Raw genomic sequence first — 24,625 nt, forward strand, 5'->3', positions numbered from 1 at the left:
GCCCCCACAGGGCCAGGGCCACTGCTTCTCCTGGAGTCTGCAGCGGGAGCCCCCATGGATGCAGGGACACTGTCCCTCCTGGAGTTTACAGCCACAGCCCCTGCAGGTGCAAGGGCACTACTTCTCCTGGAGTCTGCAGCTGGAGCCCCTGGAGGCTGGGGGGGTCCTCTGCTTCCCTGGGGCATTGCATGGCCAGGGCTAGCAGCACCTTCCTGTGGGCTGCTCCCAGGATTTGTGAGCTCACTCCTCTTGCTGCTGGCAGAACCAGTCTGCACCACAGGAGGTGTCCTTGTCCCTGCTGTGCTTGGTGGTGCTGGCTTGAACTTCAAAATCTTCAGAGCATCTTTCTTGTAATTTTTTTCTGCTGTCCTAATAATGGCACCTCTTTTCTGAGCATCCTGAATCAATTTGTTCCAGTCTTTATTATCCTTTAAAAAGAGTAAAAAAAAAAAAACCAGCTATGAGCAAGAATCCAACACAAATGGACAGAGGTGTCAGAGGAGGCACAACCTCTTTAATCAAGGTACCTGACAGAACTGTCATGGAAACCACTTATGGTCCTTCTGGAATGAATGGATCTTATGTTTCAGCTGTGAAACAGCCACAGACACTCACTGTGGCTCAGTGACACAGGGAAGGGACTTGGACCAACCACGACAATTCCTCTTTTCCCAGCGCCGGGAGGTTCTTCCTGGCACGTGGCTCTAACGCCCTCCAGTGGCGCATTAACACCTTGACCTTGGGAAGGCCAAAAATCAAGGACCGTGCAAGACAAAGTTTATTTCTTCCCACAGCCTCACGGATGGTTTCCAGTCCCCCAACCCTGGCTTACCCTCGAGGGTCTGTCACAGGGACCACTGGACTGACACTGCACCTACCATGAGTGTCTGCAGCCTGCCCAGGATGAAGAGGCTGAACTTGGCTCGGGTAATGGTGACATTCAGGCGCTGAAGGCTGGCCAGAAACCTGGGAGACAAGACAAAACTCAGCTCCTAAACTGCTTCTTCCACAAGGTTTGAGGGGTATGAGAAGAGAGAAATTAAATTTCAGTGCAATTAAGGCAATTCCTGCCCCATTCCCAGGCCCTGCTGCAGCTGTTCTGCCTCACATGAAAGGCTCTGCACGAATTGTTTTCTTTCACCACTCTGATTCCTTGCAGGGAATTCCAGTTCTTTCCAGCTCTGGCCATTGATGTTTCCCTTCTTAGAGCAAATCCTCTCTTAATGCCATCCACTGCTTCCTTAAGTTCCTCAAAGTCCTGAGGACATCAACCTCACTTTACCTATCAAGACTTTAAGCTTCTTTTTGACTTGAAATGAAATAGATTAACAATTTTTGGCATGATTAATGGGAAAATGTCCTACTGAAATACTGAACAGGAATGTTTTATTCCAAAGGTGACCTGCACTGGAAGCAGGTGAAGGCAGAACTTGTCGTGCTTTGTCATGCTTCAAAAGTATATTCTTGCAGAAGAAAGTCTGGTTTGGCAGTATTGGAATTGTTTAGTCTGTTTCTGTGGGATCACAAACCAAGGTACTGAAAGCTAAACAAATGCTTAGTGTATTCTTAAAGGTGGATTTTTTGTTAGGGTTTATTTACCAAACACTAAAAAAAGGTTTGTGAAACTAATACCAACTATTTCTTCTCTGAGGAAAAGGTTCCCAAAATGCACAGCACAGGGATTATAGTTCTCTAGGTCTTGAGGAATAACAGAATGGGATGTGAAAGACTGCTAAGTATTCCTAACTGCTTTTACAACTGAAAGACAAAGGTTATTTTCTCAGAAAAAAGAAAAATCCATTGTCAGCTCTGGGTGTTTTCTCCTCCTACTTTCACAGTAGATTTCATGCTGGACTAGCAACCTTGGAGAACAAAATACTTTGCTCAGCAGCAAGATCATAGGTCAAGGTGTGGCAAACTTATCCCATCACACCTTGCCAAGGACACCTGACCCTGAAACAGTCCAAATCATCAGCATGTATAGCTCCTAAGGCCTTGCACTGTCAAAACTTGAATATATAAACCTGCACCACAAAGTTCCTTCCAAAGGAGCAGACAGAGGTTAAGTCCTGTGTCAGCCAAAAGAACTGGCAAGTTTCAGTTCCTTTGGTTTCCAATCTCAACCAGCTCAAGAAATCTTCAAAAAAGCATCACTGCTGTTTACTATAGGATTTGGATTCTTTCTCTTCCCAAAGTACCACGGATCAGCACAATTAAAAGCCATTTATCTGGCAACCAGAGAAACATAAGCAGCTTAGTGAAATCTGCTATGCAGAAACAAAGATCTTTGTTTATCTGAACAGACTTCCCATGGTTTAACTTAGAAGCCAATGAACTCTAAGGAGGAATATTTCATATTTCCACTACCATTTTTTAAACTAAAATGATCCACAAGTTACAGAAACGAATCAGCAACTGCTGTAATGCTCTGAGGGTACACAGCACACTCAGTGTTTAGCTCCTTGTTCCAGACAGAAAAAACAGCATCTAAAATTAATAAATCTGCTATCTTGAATCAAGACTTCTGAAAATTCCTCTCTAACCCAAAAGACAAGCACATCCATCTACAAATCCCAGATCCAGCTTGTCTACATCACATTCTGAGGGACACATCTAGCTAGTTACCAACACCTTTACAGACAGAATATTGTATTAACAGGAACAGCCACAGAAAATGCATTTAATTTGAAAGGAACAGCACTCAAAGTCACAACATGTATCAAAAGCTACAAGAACAGTGACTGCTGCAGTGCTAATGCACAGAGCCAAGTTCCCAAGGCCAAACCCAAACGGTGACAGGCTTAGGGAGCTGTGCAAAGGGATCAGCATGTTAAGGCAGAGCACAATACCAGCATTTCCCTGCTCCTTTTGTTCAGGGATCTCAAACCAGTTAAACAGGAATTCATGCACTAAGATACCCTTTAATCTGCTAACTAGTAGGAGTGACCTGTTCTCTGTAACTTTCTTCCTAGTCCTATTAAAAAAATATGACAATATCCAGAGTGTCACTGGAAATGGGATTTGCAAATCCCTGCAGACACATACCCAATGGATCCCTTGGTACTGTTTGCCCGGACACATGTCACTATGATGCAATCTTTCTCTCTTCCCTGGAATGCATCCACTGTGTCCACTTCTCCTGGGCTGTTGAGGAAAGAATTAGCAACCTGTTAAACTATGTTAGCTCAATTTTTAAGCAACAAGGAGCCTAAACACTATCCTTTATGCTTATCTGTCAAAACCACCCAGGGTAAATTTCTGCTGCTTCTTCCTTTTCTGAGCCCAGCATCAGTACTGAAAAGCTGTTCAGGTCCATGGAGCTTGGAATTTTGGGTTTTCTTTTAAATCAGCTTTATTCAGAACAGCAATATAATCAAAGCATGTAGACAAGTAACAACTAAGAGGTGGCACAAATGCCTGTTTGGAGCAAGAGGCCTGCATTGCCCCTGAAAGGATTCTAAGCTTCTGCCTTGACTTTAAAGAGGATCACCAAAGGATTAATAAGCAAGAGGCAAGACCCATTTGAAAACTTGCCATTTCTTTACCTGTTGTTCCTAAAAACACTGTCCAGTTGTTCCTGAATTTTCTTCTTCTGTGCACTGTAAGGGGTAATTATTCCAATGCGACGCAGACCCAGATCCTTCCTCTTTTCTTTAATTGTTTTGATTAATTCCATCACCAGCTTCACTTCATGAGGATTACTGAAAGAGCTGAACAGGACAAAATGAAAACATTACCGAAACACCTTGGACAGGGTTTTCAAAGTCAGTGCTTCAGCTCAATTTGTTGGGGGATTGTGAGTCACAGTCTGTCTTGAACTTTTGAGCCTCTTCCACTGAGAGGCTCCAAATAACTTAGCAAGAAGACCCTGATGAGAAGCTACCAGCAAGGAGAAGTGTTGGAAAGGCTGCACTTCCATGTTCCCTTAGCACTCCCCAGCTGTGCTTTCCTTACAGAAGAGGCACAGGGGAGGACTGAGCCTGCCACCTCCTGGCATCACCTCAGCCTGCACCTGGGAAAGGGAAGTCACTGATAAAAAATTGGGAACTCATTATAGAGGTAGCAGAGATTGAAGGCATTCACTGGCATCTAATAGTCAAACCAGGATTAGAACCAGATTCAGATTACAAAAAGAGCCAAAAATATTTGACCTCTGGTTATTGTAGAATTAAATCAAACCAAGTAGAAAATGCAGTTCCAGCTGCTTACTGCATCTTGCGAACAAGAGATGAGGGAAGACAATGCTTCTGCAGGTAATTACATCTCAGAAAATCTAACCCCTGGCTGAGCAGAACACAGGACTTACTCGTTGTCTCGCTCCTCACGACCGTCTGCTACGTCAAAGATAAGGTAGGGCTGGAATGGCCACTCTGAGGAACATCTGTTCTCTTCTATTGCTCTGTAAATAACAATTCCATCACTAGGTAACCAAACAGAAATCCTAACAACTGATACTTCATGTATTTACACCATGGTTATCAAACACAAGCAACTCTCCAGGATGAAAGGAAATGGCCTCAAGTTGCACCAAGGGAGGTTTGGATTACAAATTAGGAAAGTCTTTTTCATGGAAAGGGGTTGTAAAGCATTGGAACAGACTGTGCAGAGAAGTGATGGAGTGATTCCTAGCAGTGTACATAAATCATGTGGATATGGCACTTGAGGACATGGTTTAATGCTGAACATGGCTGACACTTGGACTTGATTCTTACTTTCAGCTCTTTCCTCCCCTAAAGTCCTTAATTATCACTGCTACCTACATCTACTGAGGCCTGAAAATGAACTCTCAGCTCTCTGTGTGCTTGATGTGAAGGGATCTAGCTAACTCCCCTATCATCATAGCTAGCATGAACAGGAGATGGAAAGCATCTTTTCTCCCATTAAGCATCTTTCCCTCTCCTACAACCTCAAGAATTTTTAGACTCAAAAGAATATCCTGACATGAAAAGGTTTCTGTGAAACAGCCCCTGCACAGCAAGGAGAACAGAGAGAGCTGCTCACCTGGCAGTCTTCAGAGTTCTGCCATACACATAGTTGGATGGGAAGAGGCAGATGTCAGGGTGCATCCTGTACTGCACAGTCAGCTGCACGACAGGGAGACTCCGCAGCACCTTCCTTTGCACTTGCTCCTCCAGGTGCCTCTGCAGCCGAGCCATCAGGGACTGGTCATAGCCATATTCCTGAGCTTTCTGCCAGAGGGAAAACAGGAGATTGATTTCTGGGGAATTAGAAACAGGAATTTGCTTTTTGGACTTCAAACTCTTTGATGTTTTCTTTTAAACTTCTAAGTCGCTGACAAAATGACAACTACTCGCACTTGAGTTTTGTGTTTATCTTACTATTTCAGCAAAGGTCACCCGCATAAATCTGAGTTTCTGTGTGTAGTCTTTAGCAGAACTCTCCTTTGTGAGCCAGAACATAGTAAAAACATCAACATTAATGACGAGAAACATCTTCCAGGTGGGATCTCATTAAACCAGCACAAACCCTCTAGACTCTTTATCCCTCTAGAAAAAGTCTGTTTTCCATCCTTTCTTCATCAAATGTTTAAAACAGTTCTTACTGTTGGCTACAAGGAAGTACTCCTGTATGTTCATCCTTGGAACACACCTGTAGGTGAGGAAGTCCCCATAAAAGAGGTAATCTTCATCCTCTTTTCCTCAAGCCTCAAGCAAAGTGACACTGACTGAAGCTTCCCAAATGAGAAGAAAACATCACAAACCAGTGCCCAAATGCATGTTTGTATGGCCACAGCCAATCTTAATGCTGCACAAAATCAGTCCCAAGCCACCCCAGGGAAGTCTAGAGGTTGTATTTGCACACCTGTATTAGCTTTATTCACACCTTTGAAGGCAGCACTGATGTATTCTCCACAGAACAGACTCAGCTTGCAGGGCTGAAGTTATTACCTGATACACATCATGATCTGACATGGAAATGTCTTTTTTTTAACTTTTACATATTTGCAGTAAATACTAATCTTACACTATATCCACTCTACAGCAAGGAAAAAGACAAGAGTTTGAACACTTACTACTGATTTTACAGTAGGAGGGAGCTGTTTGGGATCTCCAACAAGGACAAGTTTAGTACAGCGATGGATCAGTGGGATCAGTGTTTCGACCTCACAGGACTGCCCTGCCTGTGGTGGATGCAAACAGGACAAAAAAAAAGGTGTAAGCAAAGGAGGGAAGTGTGTTAAATTTTCTGTAACAGAGCTAGACTAACTCACATGCTTTAAGTCCTAAAGAAAATAGAGAGGAAAAAGAAGGACTTTTCCCTAGGAAAACACTACAGATTTATCTTTCATTATTAAATCGACATTGCAGGACAGGCTGAGGACCAGGAAACAGGTGGGGCACCCACAAGAGATTCCACCAGCAGCCAAGCAACCACCAGTGGCCTGAGCAGAGCACGAGGCAGACAGAGGTGGAATGCTGTGGCTCCAAACAGCTTCACTGACCTCATCCACGATGACACAGCTGAAGGGATCGAGGCCTTGCCGTGAAAAGGCTGATTCCAGCAGGCTCCCTCCACTGGTGCTCAGGGTGCAGCAGATAATGTCAGATTCCAGGATGATATCTGCCTGTACCTTCTGAGAGTACCCCCGAACCTTCAAGTACAACAGGACACCATGTGTCCTCTTTTAGCTTTCTTGAACCATCTTAGAGCAAGTGCTAACTGCCAAAGGGCCCATGTATCATTCCCAATTAGACTATCTCCATTACAACAAATGACTACAGTGTTCTTTCACTTGGAATTACAGATGAATCCCACTGAGGGTGGCAAACTGGAAAGAAGTATTTCTTTCTATCTGCAGCTGTGCAATCTGAACACACTAAGTGCAGAGTTTAGTTTGCCATCACATTTGTCACTCCAAGCCTCCATGACTGTTAAGGGACAGCAGATACTCATTAAAGATGAACCTTCATTTACCTCCTAGTTCATTGCTGCTTAGCATTAATTACTGGCTCTGCTATCAGTGCCTCTTTCCACCTTCAGATCTACCTACACACACAGAGAAAAAATATCCTCTAGGACTGTAAGGGGCATCACTGGGTTGATGAAGATACATCCTAAAACATGAGGACATGCAGTTTTGTTAGGGTCTTCGCCAAATATGCCACATTTTGTTTAAAATTCACCCTTAGTTGTAACAGTGAATATTCCTGTTTGGGGTTTTTTTGTGGGGTTTGGGTGGGTTTTGTTGTGTTTTTTTCAATATGCTGTCAGAGCACACCTAGATTTCACACCCAGCTGTCCATAATTTACACAGTGTCTGACTTTTTGTCTATTTATCTAATATTTTATACTTCCAGCTACATTGAAACCAAATTCCACCACAATTAAGCGACACCAAGTACATAAATGCATCAGCTGAAGTTTATTAAAGAGCTGCCTTAAAGATAAATTCTTACCTCCTTTAGCTGAGAAGCAAGTTGTTGTCTCTCCTTTGAAAGTCTGGCAATTTCATCATCTAACTTTTGGCTCTAGATGGGGGTGGGAAATAGAGAAACCACCTATCAGGAATGATTACCACAACCCATTTCCCATGTACCTTCTTTCCTCCCCTACCCTAGTTCATTTCCGACGCATTTAGACTTGCTCAGACTGACTTTTCATATCAAATGTGCCTGAAGAAGCTGATCAGTTTCTTGGAAAGTTGTCAACACAGACTTTGCAACACACAATTCTACAACTTGCACTGCCGTGCAACTGGGAAATAGTTTACCATTAGGAATCTGTAATTTGAGCACAAATGCCAAATTTTTAGACAAAAGGAAATGGAAAATTTCAAGTGCAACACATTATAAAATCTGAGATCACAAGGTATCTTACTATCTGCAGTGAAACAAAAACAATACAATCAAATTAGTTCATTAAGATCATAAATATGGTTACACTAATGACTAGCTGGTGACAGAACCAAACACTAGAGCAAGAAGTGGCAGTGATCAACCACTGGAAAATACTGGCATAAACAAACAAATTTCTGATGTAAAGTTCTTCATTCCCTTTGGTGCTAATTTTCCATCAGTAGATAAAGTAGGTGAAGACACAGTTAACTGCTCAGAGGTGAGAGGTGACACTGCAAGGCAGAGTTATCAAAAGGTAGAGAGGTTCAGTCATGAACACAAAAGCACGCACAGGATTGAAAATTATCTTGTTACCTCTCTCTTCTCACATCTGTGCATGGCACGTTCCCGAGACAGCATGTCCAGCTTCTGGTCCAGAGCTTCCTCCTTCTTCTGGATATCCCAGTCAGAGTCCCCTGGTTTTCGTTCTGCAATGAACCAAAGGAAACATGCAGGAGGAACAGAAAAAACGCCAGAAAAACACTGGAATGTGCTGCCCAGGGAGGTGGTGGATTCACCATCCCTGGAGGTTTTCAAGATGAGATTGCATGTGGCACTTAGTGCCATGGTCTCGTGACCACAGCAGGGTTGGACTTGATGATCTTGGAGGTTTTTTCCAATCTGGTTGATTCTATGACTTTCCCTTTTTCTATTGAGGTTTTATTCTGTACACTGAAGATAATGAGATTTGCTTCCAAATGTAGTTCTCAAATGCTGCACAGCCACATTGCTTAAAAATTATGGTTTTAACATGCATGTAATATAATTTCTTTTTAAAAAAGAAAAAACTAAACAGTCACCTTATTTCTTTTTCCTTAGATTTTAGCCCATATATGAACTGTAACTTTCCCACTATGACTGAAAAAGGCAAGTCTTTATTTCAATCTCTTGTAGAAAAATCTTCCCTCTAAAAGGACACATAGTCCCATGTGTAAAACATCATCAAACTCTCAGAGGAGACTGAAGAAAAAATCTGATTTGCATGTTACTTACTCATTCTGTGTTCAACTTGCTTATCCAGGCTGAATCCTCTGACTTCAGTGTTGATTGCTTTCTCAGCACCAAGTCGCACTAGTTTGATATCACCACAGTTTCCTGTTTACAAAATCAGGGTAGAAACAGGTTCAGATGACTCCAACAGTCTTTACACTTTGCTGTGGGAGTTAAAATGATGAAAACATCACGGATATCAAACAAAGCCTTTTCTACCTTTCAGGGGTTTGCAGTAATTCACTTGTACTTATCTAAATGCAGCTACAAACCAGTTCAGCAATTCCAAACTCACAAAGTAAAGGTATTGCCTATGTTTTTTCAGTGGTGGCTAAATTGAGGATGTTGTTTGAAACTAACAGAACTACACCTTATTTTTGGGTTTCTTTATCAAAAACTTACAGAACTCCTAATTTAGACAGGTACCAAGTACCATCAAGTAAAGCAGTTGGTAAGACAATACCAAGTTAACATTTGGTTACAAATGCAGATTTTCCCCCCCTCACCACAGGTCAGATGTTTCATTCAGCACTCATCTACTTTGTATTAGTCACAAACTGGGAGGGGAAAAAGGTGAGAGGTTCTGACACGTCCAAAATTTCATCAGCCTGTTTCATGTGAACAAACTCCAGTTTTATTCCAAGTCAAGGTAAGAATCCTGTGTTCAAATATTAACAGCTGGAGAACTGGAACTAACAGTGGGAGGAAAGGGCCAAAGGCTAAAGCCTTGAGCAATCTGCTCTGGTGAGGAGATGTTCCTGCCCAGGGCAGGGAGGGCTGGGACCAGATGATCTCTAAGGTCCATTCCAACCCTTAAATTCTATGTTATCAACCCTTTCAGTTCCTCCTTCAGGTTTTGCCTATTTAGCCTAAAACCAGAATTTTAAACCAATCCATACCCAAAGGTTCCTGTTTGTTTTGGCATTTTTCCTTGAACGCAACAATGATCTTTTTCATGAGCTCATCAACAGCAGCATTGGAAGGTGCACAGACCAGGAAACGGTTTGGTTTGATCTTGGAATTCTTTCTCCGAGCTGTCTTCTCATTCCTAGTGTTCTGTAGGTTAATTAAAAACAAACCAGAACAGACTCTTTAGATTATTTTCATTTGTCATTTAAAAGCCAGAAGTATGTTCACCTCAATCCACATGCAGAGTAGGGAAGCTCTTGACTTGAAGATCTCTTTAGATATGTCTTATACTGAGGAACAAGTAGTCAAATATACTAAAACCATTTGCATAAACTCCCTTCAAAAGTGATGGACTGGAATCTACTGGATGCCCATATGGAAACCACTAAATAGGAGAGGTCAAATAACCTTCTCTAATACATAACAATATTACAGTTTTTTAATGCAGCAAATGTTTACTGTTCCTGGTTTTACATTCTAAGTTCTGTCACATAAATGTGTCCCAAGAGGCCCAAAAGCTATTATTATTTCCACCTTTCCACCCTACACAACACAGATTTAATTAGTTCAGGTTAATGAATTACACCCCCAGTAATTACCAATACTACACTTTCATTTAGTTTAAGCTATCACTGAGTCCCACTGGGAAACCAGAGCCCCAAACCATGGTCATGGTCATACAAACCCCAGCACAACCACCACATCACCTTCACTTACTTCTCTCAAAACACGAGACAGAAGTCCAACGATAGTTTTTGATTTCCCTGTCCCAGGTGGTCCATGGATGAGGCAGATCTTGGGAAGCCCTGGATGTTGTTTTACCATGGCATAAGCTGTCTCAATGGCTCTCTTTTGGTCTTCATTGTACTCATTCATGTTCAAAGCCTGAAGGGATTGACAAGAGGGAAAATAATTAATTAATGTGGATCAAACCTTCCGTGCTAGTTTAATCTCCTTCCAGAATGTCCCCAACTCTCCCTGCCACACCTCAAAAGCTTAAGGGCAGGGAAGCTTTGGATTCTGGGTTTGCTTTACATCCAAACTCAATCCCCATTCAAAAGCTGCAAAATAAAGGTGTGTAGAGTAAACAAAACCATCATTTTGCATTGTCTTTTTCATACTACACCTTATTTCCTGAAGCCACACCTTCCCCAGTAAGGGGAATAAAACCAAAGCTGCTCCAAATTTACCACTATTTTCTTTGTCAATAAGCACAAACACCTGAGCAAATTCAGACTCCTCTCTCCACCCAATCTCCAATCACTCAAAGCACAGTGCCTCAGCACTTTTGAAACTTGGCTGTTTGCCCTTGGTCACCTCAAAACCCAACAGACAAACCCAGCTCTGCAGAACTCAGGAGATCCAAATAGTTGCTTTGTTATCCCAATCCCTTCCAGCTGCAGGACTTACAGCACTTCCTGAGGCTATGGTCAGGTCTCTGGGACAGAAGTCATTGTAGCATGGATTTAAGATGGGTTTAGCCAGGGGACTCCTGCTCAGCAGCAGCAGACCTTTGAACATTCGGTGTGTGGTCACCAGGGAACCAACCACCACACACTTCACTTGCTTTTGGATGAAGAATGACAAGTTGCCTCGGGTTTGCACAGAAAGATGACAGACAGTAAGCTGCTCCTTTTGTCCTGATAAAGGAGAAGAACAAAAATATCAAGTCAATAATTCAAATATCCAAATTGTTAATTGAAAGATACTCCAATCAGTCACTCAGAGTTCACCAGAACCAGGTGATGTCTTCTATGAGGGAGCCAACAACTAATTCATGCAAAAACCCCAACACTTCTCCACCCTCACCAAAAAGACAAAAAAAGAAAAAAATAAAAATAAATCAGGGCTCTGTAAAACTAGTCAGATCACTGCTTTAATCAGGCAGGTTCTGAATACTTGGCAATCCTGGTAATTCACAACTTGAATTCTAGAAGACAGTGGAAAATTTAGTCAGAGAGGTCACTGCAGTCCACGGCACTTCATAGCAGTGCTCTCCTACAGATACTGCAGAGCCATCCTTAGCTTCTGTTGCTACACAAAATAGTAACACTTGTATTGCAGGAAGCCCCTAGAAAAAAGCATGGAAAGCAGGTCTGCAGCTTCAAGTGAAGCTTCTTTTACAAAGCTTCTAGCCTGGAACAAACATAATACCATGGAAAAACAACCCACAACTACCCCCAGCCAGCTGTGGAGCAGCATGTCCTGGCACCAAACCCCATCCCCTTGTGATTCCAACCCCAGGCACTTACTAGCTGCATACCCAGACGCACGAGAAAATCGTGTCACAAGACCAACGTGATTCACTATGTGGTTCTCCACCCCACTTTCTTCCCCAAAGGTGTCTAAAAAAAAGCAAAAGGATTAAGTCATCCTCCTTTGGATGCAGCTGCCTTGCCAAATCAGCTTCTCGAAATGGAGCTACCAAAAAAAAAAACAAACCCACAAATGAAAATCAGAACATTCAAGGAAAATGGTTGTAATGACTTTCTGACTCCAGAAGTACAAATCTCATATTGCAGATACTTTAGGAATACTCAGCTATTAAAAGCTACAAAGACTATAGAGAATTTTAAGTCCACCCTGCATTCTTAAGCCTGAACACAGCACTGTATAAAACCAGAGCAAGTCAAGGACTCCATTAAAAGCTGAAACAAAATCCCAAATTATATGGAAGGCACAAATTCCCTGAAAAATAAGCATTTCTATTACATGGATTCTGCAAAACAGCAAAGTCAAGATACTTTCTGTATTTAAAGTGGATTAAAAAAATTCTGTCCGTAAGGCGCAACTTGAAAATCAGAAGGTTTTATCAAAAACTAAATCCTTACCTGTAAAATGTGCTGTATTCATGTCAGCAGAGAAGGTCTGTAAGTAGAAGCAGTAACTCTTCTCTCTCCCTCCCTGGTTTTCTATCCACTCTTGTGCCAGCTGTATGTTGAAAAGTTAAAACTAAATAAAAACACTTTGAAGGGTTTAGTGTATCAGAAAAGCTTATCATGACTCAAAGGGCAAATACACTAAGCAGAAATAAAAGAAAGCTAATGGATTGGTTAAGTAAATATATCAAGAGTCTCATCAATTTCTTTTCTCCACATAAACATACATGTTATACACAAACACAGAGGGCAAACAAAAGTGCTCCCTCATCACTCACCCTCCACCTTTCTTACAAAGCTCTTCAAAACAAATGTGGGTTCCCCTCAGCTGCATTTTCATCTTTAAATACTATTGTTATCCTGGCATTGACTGAATTTTCTGTCTTGTTTCTATGAAGGAAGTGATCAATGGCTGAATTGGAAAGCACTCAGACATCCAGGGCAGAGGATTGGGACTAGATGATCTGTAAGGTCCATTCCAACACCTAAATTCTGTGATTCTATCCATTACAGGGACACTGGTTTACACTGTTAAACTATAAAACCATTAAAGTTCAGCTGTTTGGAAAAAATACTTCTGAGATTAACCTACCCTCTCACCTAAGCTCTCAAAATATTATCCTTGTCCTCTTTTTACAGTCACTGAAAGACTGAGTTTCCTAAAGATTTCTGTTTTGAGCTTTATATACTATAGAGAGAGGAACCTCCTCCTTTGTCTTCCCTCTCTGCTATTGTGGATGTGCACCCAGAAAAAAAAACAACACTGAATAACACTGGCAGTCCCCAATCAAACCTAAGTGCCTAGATTATTTCCTCCAAATCATTCCTCTACTCTGCCCTGCATCTGAACATTTTCAGAACATAAACAGAGGACACAGACCAGTTTTTAATCTCTTGATAAAATTTACTAGTGTTGATGAAACCAAACCAAAACAGATTGGTACTTACTGTTTCAAAGGCATTTAGCATCATCAAGGGGAAAAAGGTATCAAAATAATCATTGTAGCCCTGAAATTGGACAGGAACAGAAGCTACCACAGACTGCAGAAGAACACTTGGAGTTCCAAAGTGGCTGAAGTTTGCAAACATATCATAAGTCCACTTTAGGACTTGATTAACAAAAATACTGTGATCTCTCTGCTGACCACCAAGAAAGGGAGAACAAACTCCTCGGCCAGACCCTCTGGAGATATTGGAAGCATTATCATACTGTCTGGTTTGGGACTGCAGAATATTATTAGAGACATAGGGTTGAGGTGTGTTACTCAATCTTGGAGTCTTGCACACTTGATTCCCTGCTGGTACAGCCCGTGGGAGTGGTGGCCAGACCACTACTGGTCTCACTGCATTCACTTTGCTTTTGGAAGGTGGAGGTAACGTGGCATTCTCTAGGTCCTTGCTGAAGGCTGCATTCCGGGAAGAGCTTGCTGAGCTGAAAATCTTGGTAGTGGAAGGCTTTCTGATTTTGGGTGGCAGAAGGGAAGGCTTGGCAAACACATGATCTGTGGCTGTATGCTTGCTGCAGGACTCTCCAGCTTTGCCCACTTTTTCTGTACAGTCTTTGTCACTGCATTTCACAACAGCTGAGGATTCATTCTGCTGAAGGTTTTTAGCAACATTTGTTTCCTCTGGGTTTTCACTAGCTATGGCAGTATCTTGATAATTTTCATCCTGAGAACATAATTCCATATCCACAGGATCTAACTGAGTTAAAAACAGATTATCATCATCTTCACCACTTTCATCTGGTTTACACCCATCTGCTTTTGAAGTTTTTGTCTCACACTCAGGCAGGACAGTGGAACCTCTTCCTGAAGATTGAGCTTTACCATCTCCAAGTGCAGTGGAAGAGGTGCTTGAATCCATAGGGACAGCAGGAACACTGCTATCCTCCAACTTCCTGTTCCAGCCTGAAGAACCAGGCATTTTAGAGGTAGAGGTCTCCTCCCCAGAGCAGCTTTCAAATCTTCTCTCACTGGCAAAAGAATAAGTAGTCTCCTCTCTTTTTTTCTCTCTAACAGATCCTTCAACAGACGTCAGCTCAAAACCCTGTTTCATAGATTTTGCACATCCTTTACTAACCTTTTTGTTCCTACCCTCAGCACTTCCTGCAGGATTTTTCACCCTGACACTTTTTTTGGGCCTCGTCTGCCTTAAAAACTGGCGGTCTTGGCAGGCTAGCAATTTCTTGTTGTATTTCACAGACAAATTCTGAGCATCGATGAGTTTAGCCCTCTGTCCCTGTGCAGCTCCAACCCTCCCTGCAGCTTTGCCGTGGTTGCGCAGCAGAGCTACACTCTCCAGGGAGCGCTGGGACAGGTCGAAGGCTTTGCGCGGAGCCTTCTTCAGCCCAAGCCTTTCCACAGTTGATGCTGGTGCAGGACACTGCCGAACCTTCTTTGGAGGAACCACAGCAGGCAATGACCTACCAGGTTGAGAATGTTCTGGTATTCTTGGAAGCAGTTTTTTATCCTGGGCTGGTTTAATAACAGGAGGTTTTTTAGGACTTCTCTGAATGGCTATTGCTAGTTTAGATTTTGCTACCATCTTCTGTGGGCTTGTGCTGTTTTTCTTCAGGGCCAACTTTGCAGCTAAGGAGACTGTGGATGTAGATGCTCTGGGTTCAGGTAGTTTTGAGTCCGGGGTGAAGACTTTAGCAGCAGTACCTTTGTCAGCAAAATTCTCCAGTTGACCTTTTGCATTTTCCTTACTAGCAGATTCTTGCGACGTTGAATTGGTCACTTCTTTCGTACCATCAGTTTCCTTCTGCTGAGAACTGTTTTCTATTGAGCTTGCTTCTCCTTCTTCCATGGTATCATAATCTATGTAATCCACCTCATAACCCCATTCATTAGTGCTATCATGCAGGGATTCACCTGAATTGCTACTGTCAGTTGCTGTCGTAACATCATTTTGCTTATACTCTTGAGTTGCTTCCAGAGCATATGCCTGAGTATCTTGCCAAGCAGAGAAGACCTCAGCTTCTGTTTCAAATTCAAAGTACTGAGACTCACACTCATCCAGTGACAAGGGAGTGCTTGGAGACTTGGAGTCTGTTTTGACATCACGATCCAAAATGCTGCTGGAGGTTGAAGGCTGCTCTGCAGGACACACATTTTCACCCTTCAGTTTTGTTTCCTCCTCATCAGACAAACGTTTTTCTTCATCAGAAGAGTCTAAAACTACAATGACTTGATTTTTATGGCAATCTGCGTTACAGGGAGACTTGGCTCTTTGGTCTTCATTGGAAGATCTTACAGCACCTTTCACTTTCCTTCTAATATTACACACATTATATTGTACTGAACTTTCTTGGCTTGACTCAAAGGAAAAATTGACACTTTTAGCATAAGCAGCTAAAGATAATTTACTGAGATCTCTGTCAACCTGAGAGTCAGATAGAGTAGTATCTTCAGACACCATCTTCACAAAACTCTCCTCTTTTTTCGCCCCTGAAGTCTTTTCCCTCTTGAAATATTCTGAAAATTTAAACAATTTATCACTGGATTCACATTTCACTGACAGTGGCCTGACCTGAGCAGCAGGGTTGGATGTATCCCTCTTGTTTTCAGAGCTGGATGGAAAGCAACCATTTGGTGAAGTTTTATCCATACAAAAGGCCTTTGAAATTTGATGTTTACTATCAAATTGAACCAAGTCATTTAAATGAGACTGTTCCTGGTCTGAAGTTTGCATGTCAGTGTCTTCCTTAGACCTCAACAATGAAATTGATTTTTCTTCTGTTGATACTTTTTTCACTGAGGTGTCATTAATTCCTAAAAGCAAAATACTGTCATCTTCTTTCTCCTGCACACTAGGGTCATTTTTAGAGGAGCTGGAGCAATCTGGTGGTGTTTCTTTTGATACCTGTTTAGTGGGGAGCAGTCTGGATTGAAACATACTGTTGACACTTGTCTCCTGCTTATCTTTGCAACTCCTTGCAGATGAAGCATCAGCAGAGATCTCATTTTTGCACCCAGTATTAGTTCCCTGATGCTTATAAGAGTCTTTGCTTGTACACAGAAAGTCAGTGCAAACCTGAGGTTGCTCTACCTCTGGTTTTGTAGTTCTTGCTGATAAACTGCAGTTTTTCAAGTCATGTAGTTTCTCTGGCTGTGACATTTTTGAGAGCCATTTGCTTTCCTGTAACTTGTTTTTCAAGCCCTTGACTCTCTGCACATCCACTTTAACCTCTGAAGAGGAACTGGGAGGTATATTGCTTTCCTTCTCATTTGAGCTGTCAAGATGTTCTGGAGCACCAAGATGAGTCTGAGCACCCAAACATGTTGGTGTTACAGGTTTTGCTTCATCTCTGATTTCCAATTCTCTGCCTCTTCTGAGACCTGAACACTGGGCACTGGAATTAGAGCCCTGATCACCTGTATTGCACTTCCTTGCCACAATATGATTCCTATCTTCCTGAACTTTCCTATGTAGTTTTGTTGCCAAAGTGCTCTGTGGCAAAACATATTCCTGAGCTGTCAAGTCATCAGGTTCCTTTTTAATATCCACCAAGAGGCCTTCTGTGGATGTCCAAGATGTTGAACTTTTAGGTGCATCTCTACATTCCTCTTCCCAGGTGTTCTTTCTTCTGGGGAAAAAGTTCTCCTGGCAATTTGCACCTTCCTTTCCTATGACAAACGGTGGGTAAAGATCATCCTTCTCATGCACACTTGTCTTGCACCCATCACCACACACCTTCTCTTGCTTTATAGAAATGGTAGGCAAAGTTGGAGAGTTTGCATTGTTTCTTCCAGCCATAGAGGCACTCAGTGCTCTGCTCTTTATGTTTCTTATCACTTGCTTTAAACACATTTGTAATTCCTGGGTTTCCTGCACGTTCAGCTGCCAACCTACAGCCAGATTTCCTCGCAGGAGGAGGTTGAGTTTGTCCAGGTACTGCTTGCAGAGAGCATTCTGCCCCAGCTGATAGCCTTCCTTAAGGAGGCTGCGGATCAGCTGCACACAGGAGTGCTGCACTGAGGTAGAGGCTTGTAAAGATGATGCTGCTGAGCCTTTCACACAGTAACCACCAGAGGATTTTTCAGTGCACCTTGTAAATGCTCTTGCTGGAAGTGTAGCACATCTCACCACTGCTTCCACCCATTCCTGGGAGCTAATCCACAGCAAGTGCAGGCACTTTTTGTTTCTGTGCAGTTCAACAATGGACACCAAGATGAGGAGGAAAAACTCAGAGACCCTGTCACACTGCTGGATTCTTTCATCGAGAATATCTTTGGTTTCTGCGCAGAGGTAGTGAATCACTTCCACTATATACGCTACACCCAAATCCTGGAGGTCCATCAGGGACTGAACAAAAGGGATGAACCAGAGGAATGTGCTGTGATGGACACGCATGTCTCTGCCAGTTTCAGACTGCAGCACATTAGCCAGAGTTTGCATATCTTCATACATGTTGGGGCAGTACTCTGGACAAATGGCAGCCTTCCATCCAGTGTCCTGAAAAACAAATTAACCACACATCAGCTCACTGATAAGCACACCTGCAGTCTAATCTGCCATGAAGGTTGCTTTCTTTCAAATACATGTTCATTAAATTGTAACATCTCTTATATCTTACAGTCTGGAAGGACCAACAAAACAAGTGACCAGCCTGGCTGCTGTTTGAGACACCAGTAGTGACGTATCATTTAGTAGTTTTTCTTTACATTACTAGTAGAAACAGAGTATCTTCCCTTCTGTATAAATGGTTTTCAACTGACAATGTCATTCAGTGATCAAAGAACAGGAAAATAAAATAGTGGTTTAATACCTTTTGAGGCTTTTCTGTGTTATAATTATACACAATCTGACTGCAAGTAATCATGTCGTCGCCATAGTCTGACTCTGGTTCAGATTTTGTCCTAAGAAGGAACACACATCATTACGGACTCCATAGAACTAAAAATTTAAAGCCAAGTAGCTAAGACAGATGTTGTTTTTCAGATACCAAGTGACCTTTACAGCTTGTCAGTGCTAAAACCTACCTAGGGAAAGGTACCATATTTAAAAGCATAGAGCTTGTTTTATCCAGCTCATAAGAGGTGGGGGAAGTGATTGCCTCAGGAAAAAGCTTTCTATTAAGTCATGAACTTGACCACCTAGAACAAACACCCAGAATTCCATTTCCTTTGATTTTCTATGCCTGAATGCAGCTCAATCATGGCTACATGCTCATAAGTTTTGTATGGAACTGTTTGAAAACAACACAAAATATCAAAATCTTACAAGGGTTCTATGTGCTAGTCTCTCAGCAAAACTGACCTATGAAAGCTACTGCGTATACTTTTGATTTCATTGTTGTAGCTCACACTATTGATGATGGTTTGAAAGGCCTGGACAGGATCAATCAGTTGACCCCAAACCTTCGATCCGAGCTGATCCAAAATAACCATGAAACAATGCAGGGCAGGCCAGAAGGGGTCAGTGGACTCATCTGAAACAGAACAGCAGTGGGGAGAGGTGAAATGCAAGTCCTGAACAGTCTCAGACTAAACTGAAACTGAAAGTCACTGATTTTCATTGATCTTGCTTAAATAGCAACACAGAGATAAGTATTTGAGTAAGTTGCAACTATACTTTTTACCCTGAGAAAAGAAGGATGAAAAAAGCCAAGCTCACTTATCTGGACAAAAACACTGCTCCTTATGGTTTTAAACCACAGGAACCTGGACGCCCATTACTAATATTGTACTAGTATTTCCCACCACTATAGAACTGATCTCTCAGTATCAACAGGAGTTACCAGTTGCTTCCTTCTCCATGGTGTGAAGTATAGACTGCATGAAGTCATTTTGTCTGTCTAGTCCCAGTAACAAGGAGTCCATAGCTTGTTCTTCCAACACTGTCAGCAACATGCAAATCCCTACAAGAGGAAAATAAAGGCCAAAAAGCAACTTCCAATTTTCCTATTTGACAAGCCTCAACATACACAGCAGCTATGGAATTGTAGAGCTGTGACTTGAAAGGATGAGAGAGAGACTACATAAATCCAGGTCTGATCATGAACACTCACCCAGCCAATAGTTCTTGTAGTTGGTTGTGTCATACAAATGAGCTGGCAGAAGGATGAGTTTGCCCTTCTCAAACATTGAAGAGGTGTAAATATCTGAATTCTCAAAAAGACCCAACTCAATCACTTTGAACAGACAGGTCAGCACCTCCTCTAAGTCATAGTAATCATCCCTGTCAACCTTTCCTAAATTCCTTGCTGTCAGGATGGCCCAGCGCCGGATCTGAGGGTTGAAACAGAAGTTACATGCTAATAAAAAGAACAGATAAAACCACAATTCTGCAAGATTAAGAATTATTGATACTACAAATGGGACAAAGGCATATTTTTACTACTGCAATAGTTAAAAATAAGTCTTTCTCCAAAACAAACTTAGAAACAGCGTGACTATTCCCATGGGATCATGTTGGTAACAAGCTAAAATTCAGGGTAATATATACCAAAAAATCTCCTTGGGATTAATGCAACAGAAGTGTAACATTTAGTCTGTACTAGTTTTATACTGTTTCAACATTAGTAACCAACATTTAGTAATGAGAGAACTGCACATCATAACAGATGTGAAGTTGTGCTGCCAGCACAGACATATCTGGCCTTGGTGCAGTCATCCTCTGACCTACTGAGAAAACTCCAGAGTCTGAACAAGTGTGAAGTACAATAATTAAGTCTTTCATTGTTTCTTAGGACAGCTTGGTATTTTGTTTTGGCTGTACCATTTTCCAGCACATTGGCCAGTGTTGGAAATGGTACAGCCACAACCTTCCCCCTAGCCAGGAGTCACTGGAATTTAGTGGAACTCACTAACTTACCACTTCATTTGGGTGTACCAAAAAGAGATAAATTCCTGGATATTTTTCAAAGACCTGAAAGGAGTCATGACTTTGTTCCATTCTACAGAGCACTTCTACACACAGCTCACCTAAAAAGATAAGACAGTTATAGTAAGGACTAATTCATATGCTCACAAAAAAAATTTCCTGCCAAAATAAATACATAATATATACACATACACACTGATACTTGGCTTAAGTACTATGAGTTATTTGCATCTTCTCTAGCAGAAACAATACCAGTCCCTTCCAAAGGTACAGCCCCAGATACATACTGACTTTCTCATGCAGCAGCAGGTATGGATACTTCAGTATTTCTACAAGAGGCACTCGCAGGTGATTCTCAAAATCTGGGCCCACATAGCCACACAGTTGTGTCTCCCCATTCTCATCCACTAGGAACAACTCATCATCCTCTCCCATTTCCTTCTGCATGGATTTCTCAATGTGGGCAACAAGTCGGGAGGTTTCCAAGTTCCACAAGTCCTGTTCAGTGAGGAAAAACAACTAATCAAAGTGCAGTTGGGAAGAAAGTGATTGAGGACATTTATCATCACATGGTCATTATCATCACCTTCACGAGGCTTTCAAAACTTAGCTTCATTTTGAAAAGTTTCGCTCCAAGTGTAGTGTGAAACAAGGAAGTTGTGACATGGAATTCCATTGTGCAAATCACCAACTCTCACTTTGGGGTTAAGGTTATAAAGTCATTTCTAAAAGAGCAACCTTCAAACCAGAAGCAATTCTATTATTTTACTCAGTAGTCACAGATCATTTCACTAATTATTCCAGGCTATGGGTCAGTCACAAGATTTTGCTGCACTGGCCAATAGAGAAGGACACAATACAGAAAAAGATCCTATTGAGGAAGAATAGAAAAGCAATTAAAAATCTTCCCTGCTCACAGGTTTTGCAGTGAGTAGAAGGGAGTGAATGTAAACACTGCCCACAGCTTGACTTGCTGGGTATCTGTAGGGATCTGCTCACTTATTCATCTACAGTAACTGCTCCAAACCTCAACTAGAAAGTGAGTTTATTCCCTGCAGTTAACAGGCACAGAAGAGAGCTGTGTCCAGACACCACTTATTTCCAGTCTCTGCTCAGATGAGATTAGCCTCCAGAGTAATCTGACTAACCTACAGAGCAGCTGTTAGAAAACTGTATTATGATCAACGAGCTACAAACATGCATTTTACATACATATACCTTGGAGGGAAAATAAGCTTTCCAAAAACATAAACCTGGATCCTAGCGAGGGAGAATCACAAAAGGCTTGCAGTAAAATAAAGAGTTTAAAGCTTTTGCTGTTTTTAATTACCCAGTCTCACAGGATTGCAAGGCCTGAGCTCTGAAATTCAAACACAGTAGAAAACTGCAAACGAGAAGTGAAAGCAAACAAAAACAGGAACAAACTGAAAGCTGAACAGGAGTCAGAGGAAAGGAGAAAATATATTAATGAGCTGTTAGTCTGGCAGATGTTCTTTGTTTCAGACAACAAACCACCACAGCATGACTAAAGTCCAAGCTACAGTGCCCAGTAAGCAACTTCCCACTACTGTTTTAACTCTCACTCATGTCAACATATGCAAAAAAGAGTCTTCATTTTACAATCAGCTGTTTGCAACTCGATATAAAGCAAGCAGAAAGTTAAAAAGCAACACCCTCTACTCCCAAAAATCAATAAAGCACCACCTCTGCACAAAACTCCCCCTACACTGAGGCTGGCCCACACAAGCCGCTTAATTGACCTCTTAATTACCTCGTGCAGCCTTGGAAATTGTTCCCTTGCTTTGTGGTATTCAACCACACACTCCAGGCAGTAACAGAGATCATCGTTGGATCCTTCAAAATCTTCCTGGGACAATCTCTGAGCTGCATACTGCTTCAGGAACTCGGTGGTGTCAGCACCACCCAGTGTGCACCATCGGCATGTGCTCATTCTGGGGAGGCAAAGATGAAGGAATTAGCCAAGTCTAAAGACTGAAAGTGGCAAAATATTCCCTTTCAGCCACAACAGTTCCCAATTTTCAAGTGTGATGAGCTCCAGGATCTGTGTTACTCGTTAGCAGGGTACATGTGGGTGTTTTTGTCAGACAGGTGTGTGCAATTAAGCAAATAAATACACATTAAAGCATTAAATGATTATGAGAGAAAATTGCCTATGGAATGGCAAACAGGAGAAGTAAAGCACTGAAAAGAAGTCAGATTTGCAGACCATGAAACAATGTGTGAAAATTCATTTTACATATATATAAAAACAACCTCCTCACCCACACAATTTCCAGAACTACAGTGCTCAAGTTCTTCATATTGTTTTACTGGTGTCTCTAGAATCTAGGTCTAGTGGTACAAAATTTAATTAGCTTTTTCTTCTCTCCTGCTGTAATTTATAGGTCAACAAATCCCTGTTGTCAAAAGCAAAGGACATTTATGCAGAATTTCCCTGTCTTTATTTTAATAGTTAGAAAGTGTGATACAATTCTCACCATAAATTGCTTCTTCTAAAAAGAAAATTCTTCACTAAGCAGCAATTCAGTCACCCCAGACCCTGTTAGTCTGAAAAATTCAGCACTGGAACCACAGATTGGTTTGAGTTGGAGGGACCTTAAAGCTCATCTCATTCCACCATCTGCCATGGGCAGGGACACATTCCACTAAATCAGGTTGCTCCAAGCCCCATCCAACCTGGCCTGGAACACTTCCAAGGATAAGGCAACCACAGCTTCTCTGGGCAACCTGTGCCAGTGCCTCAGCACCTCACAGGGAAGAATTCCTTCCCAATAGATAACCTAAATCTCCCCTCTCAGTTTGAAGCCACTGCCTCTTGTCCTATCACTATAGTTCCTGACAAAGAACTCCTTTCCAGCTTCCTTGTTGTAGCCTCTTCAGATACTGGAAGGCTGAAAAAGCAATAACACTTGAACTAAGGCTATAAAAGGAAAGATAGTAACTGCTTCTGTCATTCAGCATAACAAGCAAAGCTAGACAAAGTGAAACCACACCTTTCCTCAAACATACATGCTGGGAAAAACAAACTGTGGCATTTACCTTTGGAAAGGGAAGCGATTTGCTGTGCAGGTGTGCCAGGTCACATGGTGGGAAGGAACAGCACTGCCCTGCAGCTAGGGCATGGAGCTGAGCCCCTCAGCCACACATGCCCTGAGTGCAGCACGGCAGAGCCTTCAGCAATCCATCCCTGGCCACCAAGTCTTGATGGTATTTCACAGCCCTAGAGCAAAAGAGAAATCAAATCATCAGGAGTCAGTCCAGCTCATGCATTTAAGAACTGCTTTAACGATTAGCAGGATGGTATTAAATGCATTCCACAGAGTGGTAAGTATTATTTGCAACTGAATCCCTTCTGCCATTCAAGCGAGGCAAGTCATCTGTCCCATCTTTTACTAACAAAAGGGATGAAAGAAACTTATTCAACACCAATTGGATGTGAATAAATAGCTACTTCTCTTCACCCTGGGAGCACGGGGATTGCTCCTCCAAATGTGTTCCCAGTACAACAACATTCACATGGTTTATATATTCTCTTGTTACATTCTTCCATTTAACTCTGACAGTGATATCGGTCATACAGCTTTGTTTTAAGGTGATCACTGATCAGTTCTACTTATCCATTGACTGGAATCCTTGGACCCAGACCAAGATAGAGTGGGTAGAGGAGATTTCTAAGCAGAACATCAAACTTCACCAAGAAGTTATGCATGTTATTTGTGATTGCATACACAAAACACAGCATGCCTAACAATCCTCTATTCTATATTTCAGAGCATTCTTCAGAAAACCCATATCCTACTTCTACTCTGTAACTTTCAATCACAACAATCTCTAATTTCAATGACATTGCTTATACGATTAACTCTTGATTATTTCAACAAACAGAACGTTTGCTACAAAGTGATAAGGATCCCTTGCAAATGAATCCCTTCTGTCATTCAAACGGGGCAAGCACCGCGGCACCTCCGACTAAGAAAAGGTGGAAATATTCATCTGTGCACATTAAGCAAAGAAATTGCTTAAAAGAGCGTCTGAGGGCACACCAACCCCAGCTGCGAGCAGCACCTCGACCTGTAACGCTGCTACCGACACGCTTTACCGACAGAGGAGCGGCAGCACCTGCGCTCGGGCACAGCCGAG

General features: G+C 42.1%; 1 protein-coding gene across 1 annotated transcript in view; it reads right to left on the reverse strand.

Moving 5' to 3' along the window:
* SETX (senataxin) overlaps nucleotides 1-22,415 on the reverse strand; it is a 23,076-nt gene extending 661 nt beyond the window's left edge. The window contains 25 exon segments of the mRNA XM_009079476.1: nucleotides 122-428; nucleotides 879-966; nucleotides 3,046-3,144; nucleotides 3,546-3,710; nucleotides 4,307-4,399; nucleotides 5,002-5,189; nucleotides 6,035-6,142; nucleotides 6,464-6,613; nucleotides 7,419-7,490; nucleotides 8,172-8,284; nucleotides 8,850-8,951; nucleotides 9,746-9,902; nucleotides 10,473-10,640; nucleotides 11,166-11,395; nucleotides 12,008-12,105; nucleotides 12,107-12,176; nucleotides 12,587-12,686; nucleotides 13,583-18,094; nucleotides 18,408-18,498; nucleotides 18,899-19,070; nucleotides 19,380-19,499; nucleotides 19,650-19,869; nucleotides 20,456-20,565; nucleotides 20,752-20,962; nucleotides 22,236-22,415. Coding sequence (XP_009077724.1) covers nucleotides 122-428; nucleotides 879-966; nucleotides 3,046-3,144; nucleotides 3,546-3,710; nucleotides 4,307-4,399; nucleotides 5,002-5,189; nucleotides 6,035-6,142; nucleotides 6,464-6,613; nucleotides 7,419-7,490; nucleotides 8,172-8,284; nucleotides 8,850-8,951; nucleotides 9,746-9,902; nucleotides 10,473-10,640; nucleotides 11,166-11,395; nucleotides 12,008-12,105; nucleotides 12,107-12,176; nucleotides 12,587-12,686; nucleotides 13,583-18,094; nucleotides 18,408-18,498; nucleotides 18,899-19,070; nucleotides 19,380-19,499; nucleotides 19,650-19,869; nucleotides 20,456-20,565; nucleotides 20,752-20,962; nucleotides 22,236-22,415 — 7,924 coding nt within the window.
* Between the last annotated feature and the right edge of the window lie 2,210 nt (nucleotides 22,416-24,625).

This window comes from Acanthisitta chloris, unplaced genomic scaffold, assembly GCF_000695815.1.
Source record: "Acanthisitta chloris isolate BGI_N310 unplaced genomic scaffold, ASM69581v1 scaffold2180, whole genome shotgun sequence".
In the NCBI taxonomy this organism is placed as follows: domain Eukaryota; kingdom Metazoa; phylum Chordata; class Aves; order Passeriformes; family Acanthisittidae; genus Acanthisitta; species Acanthisitta chloris.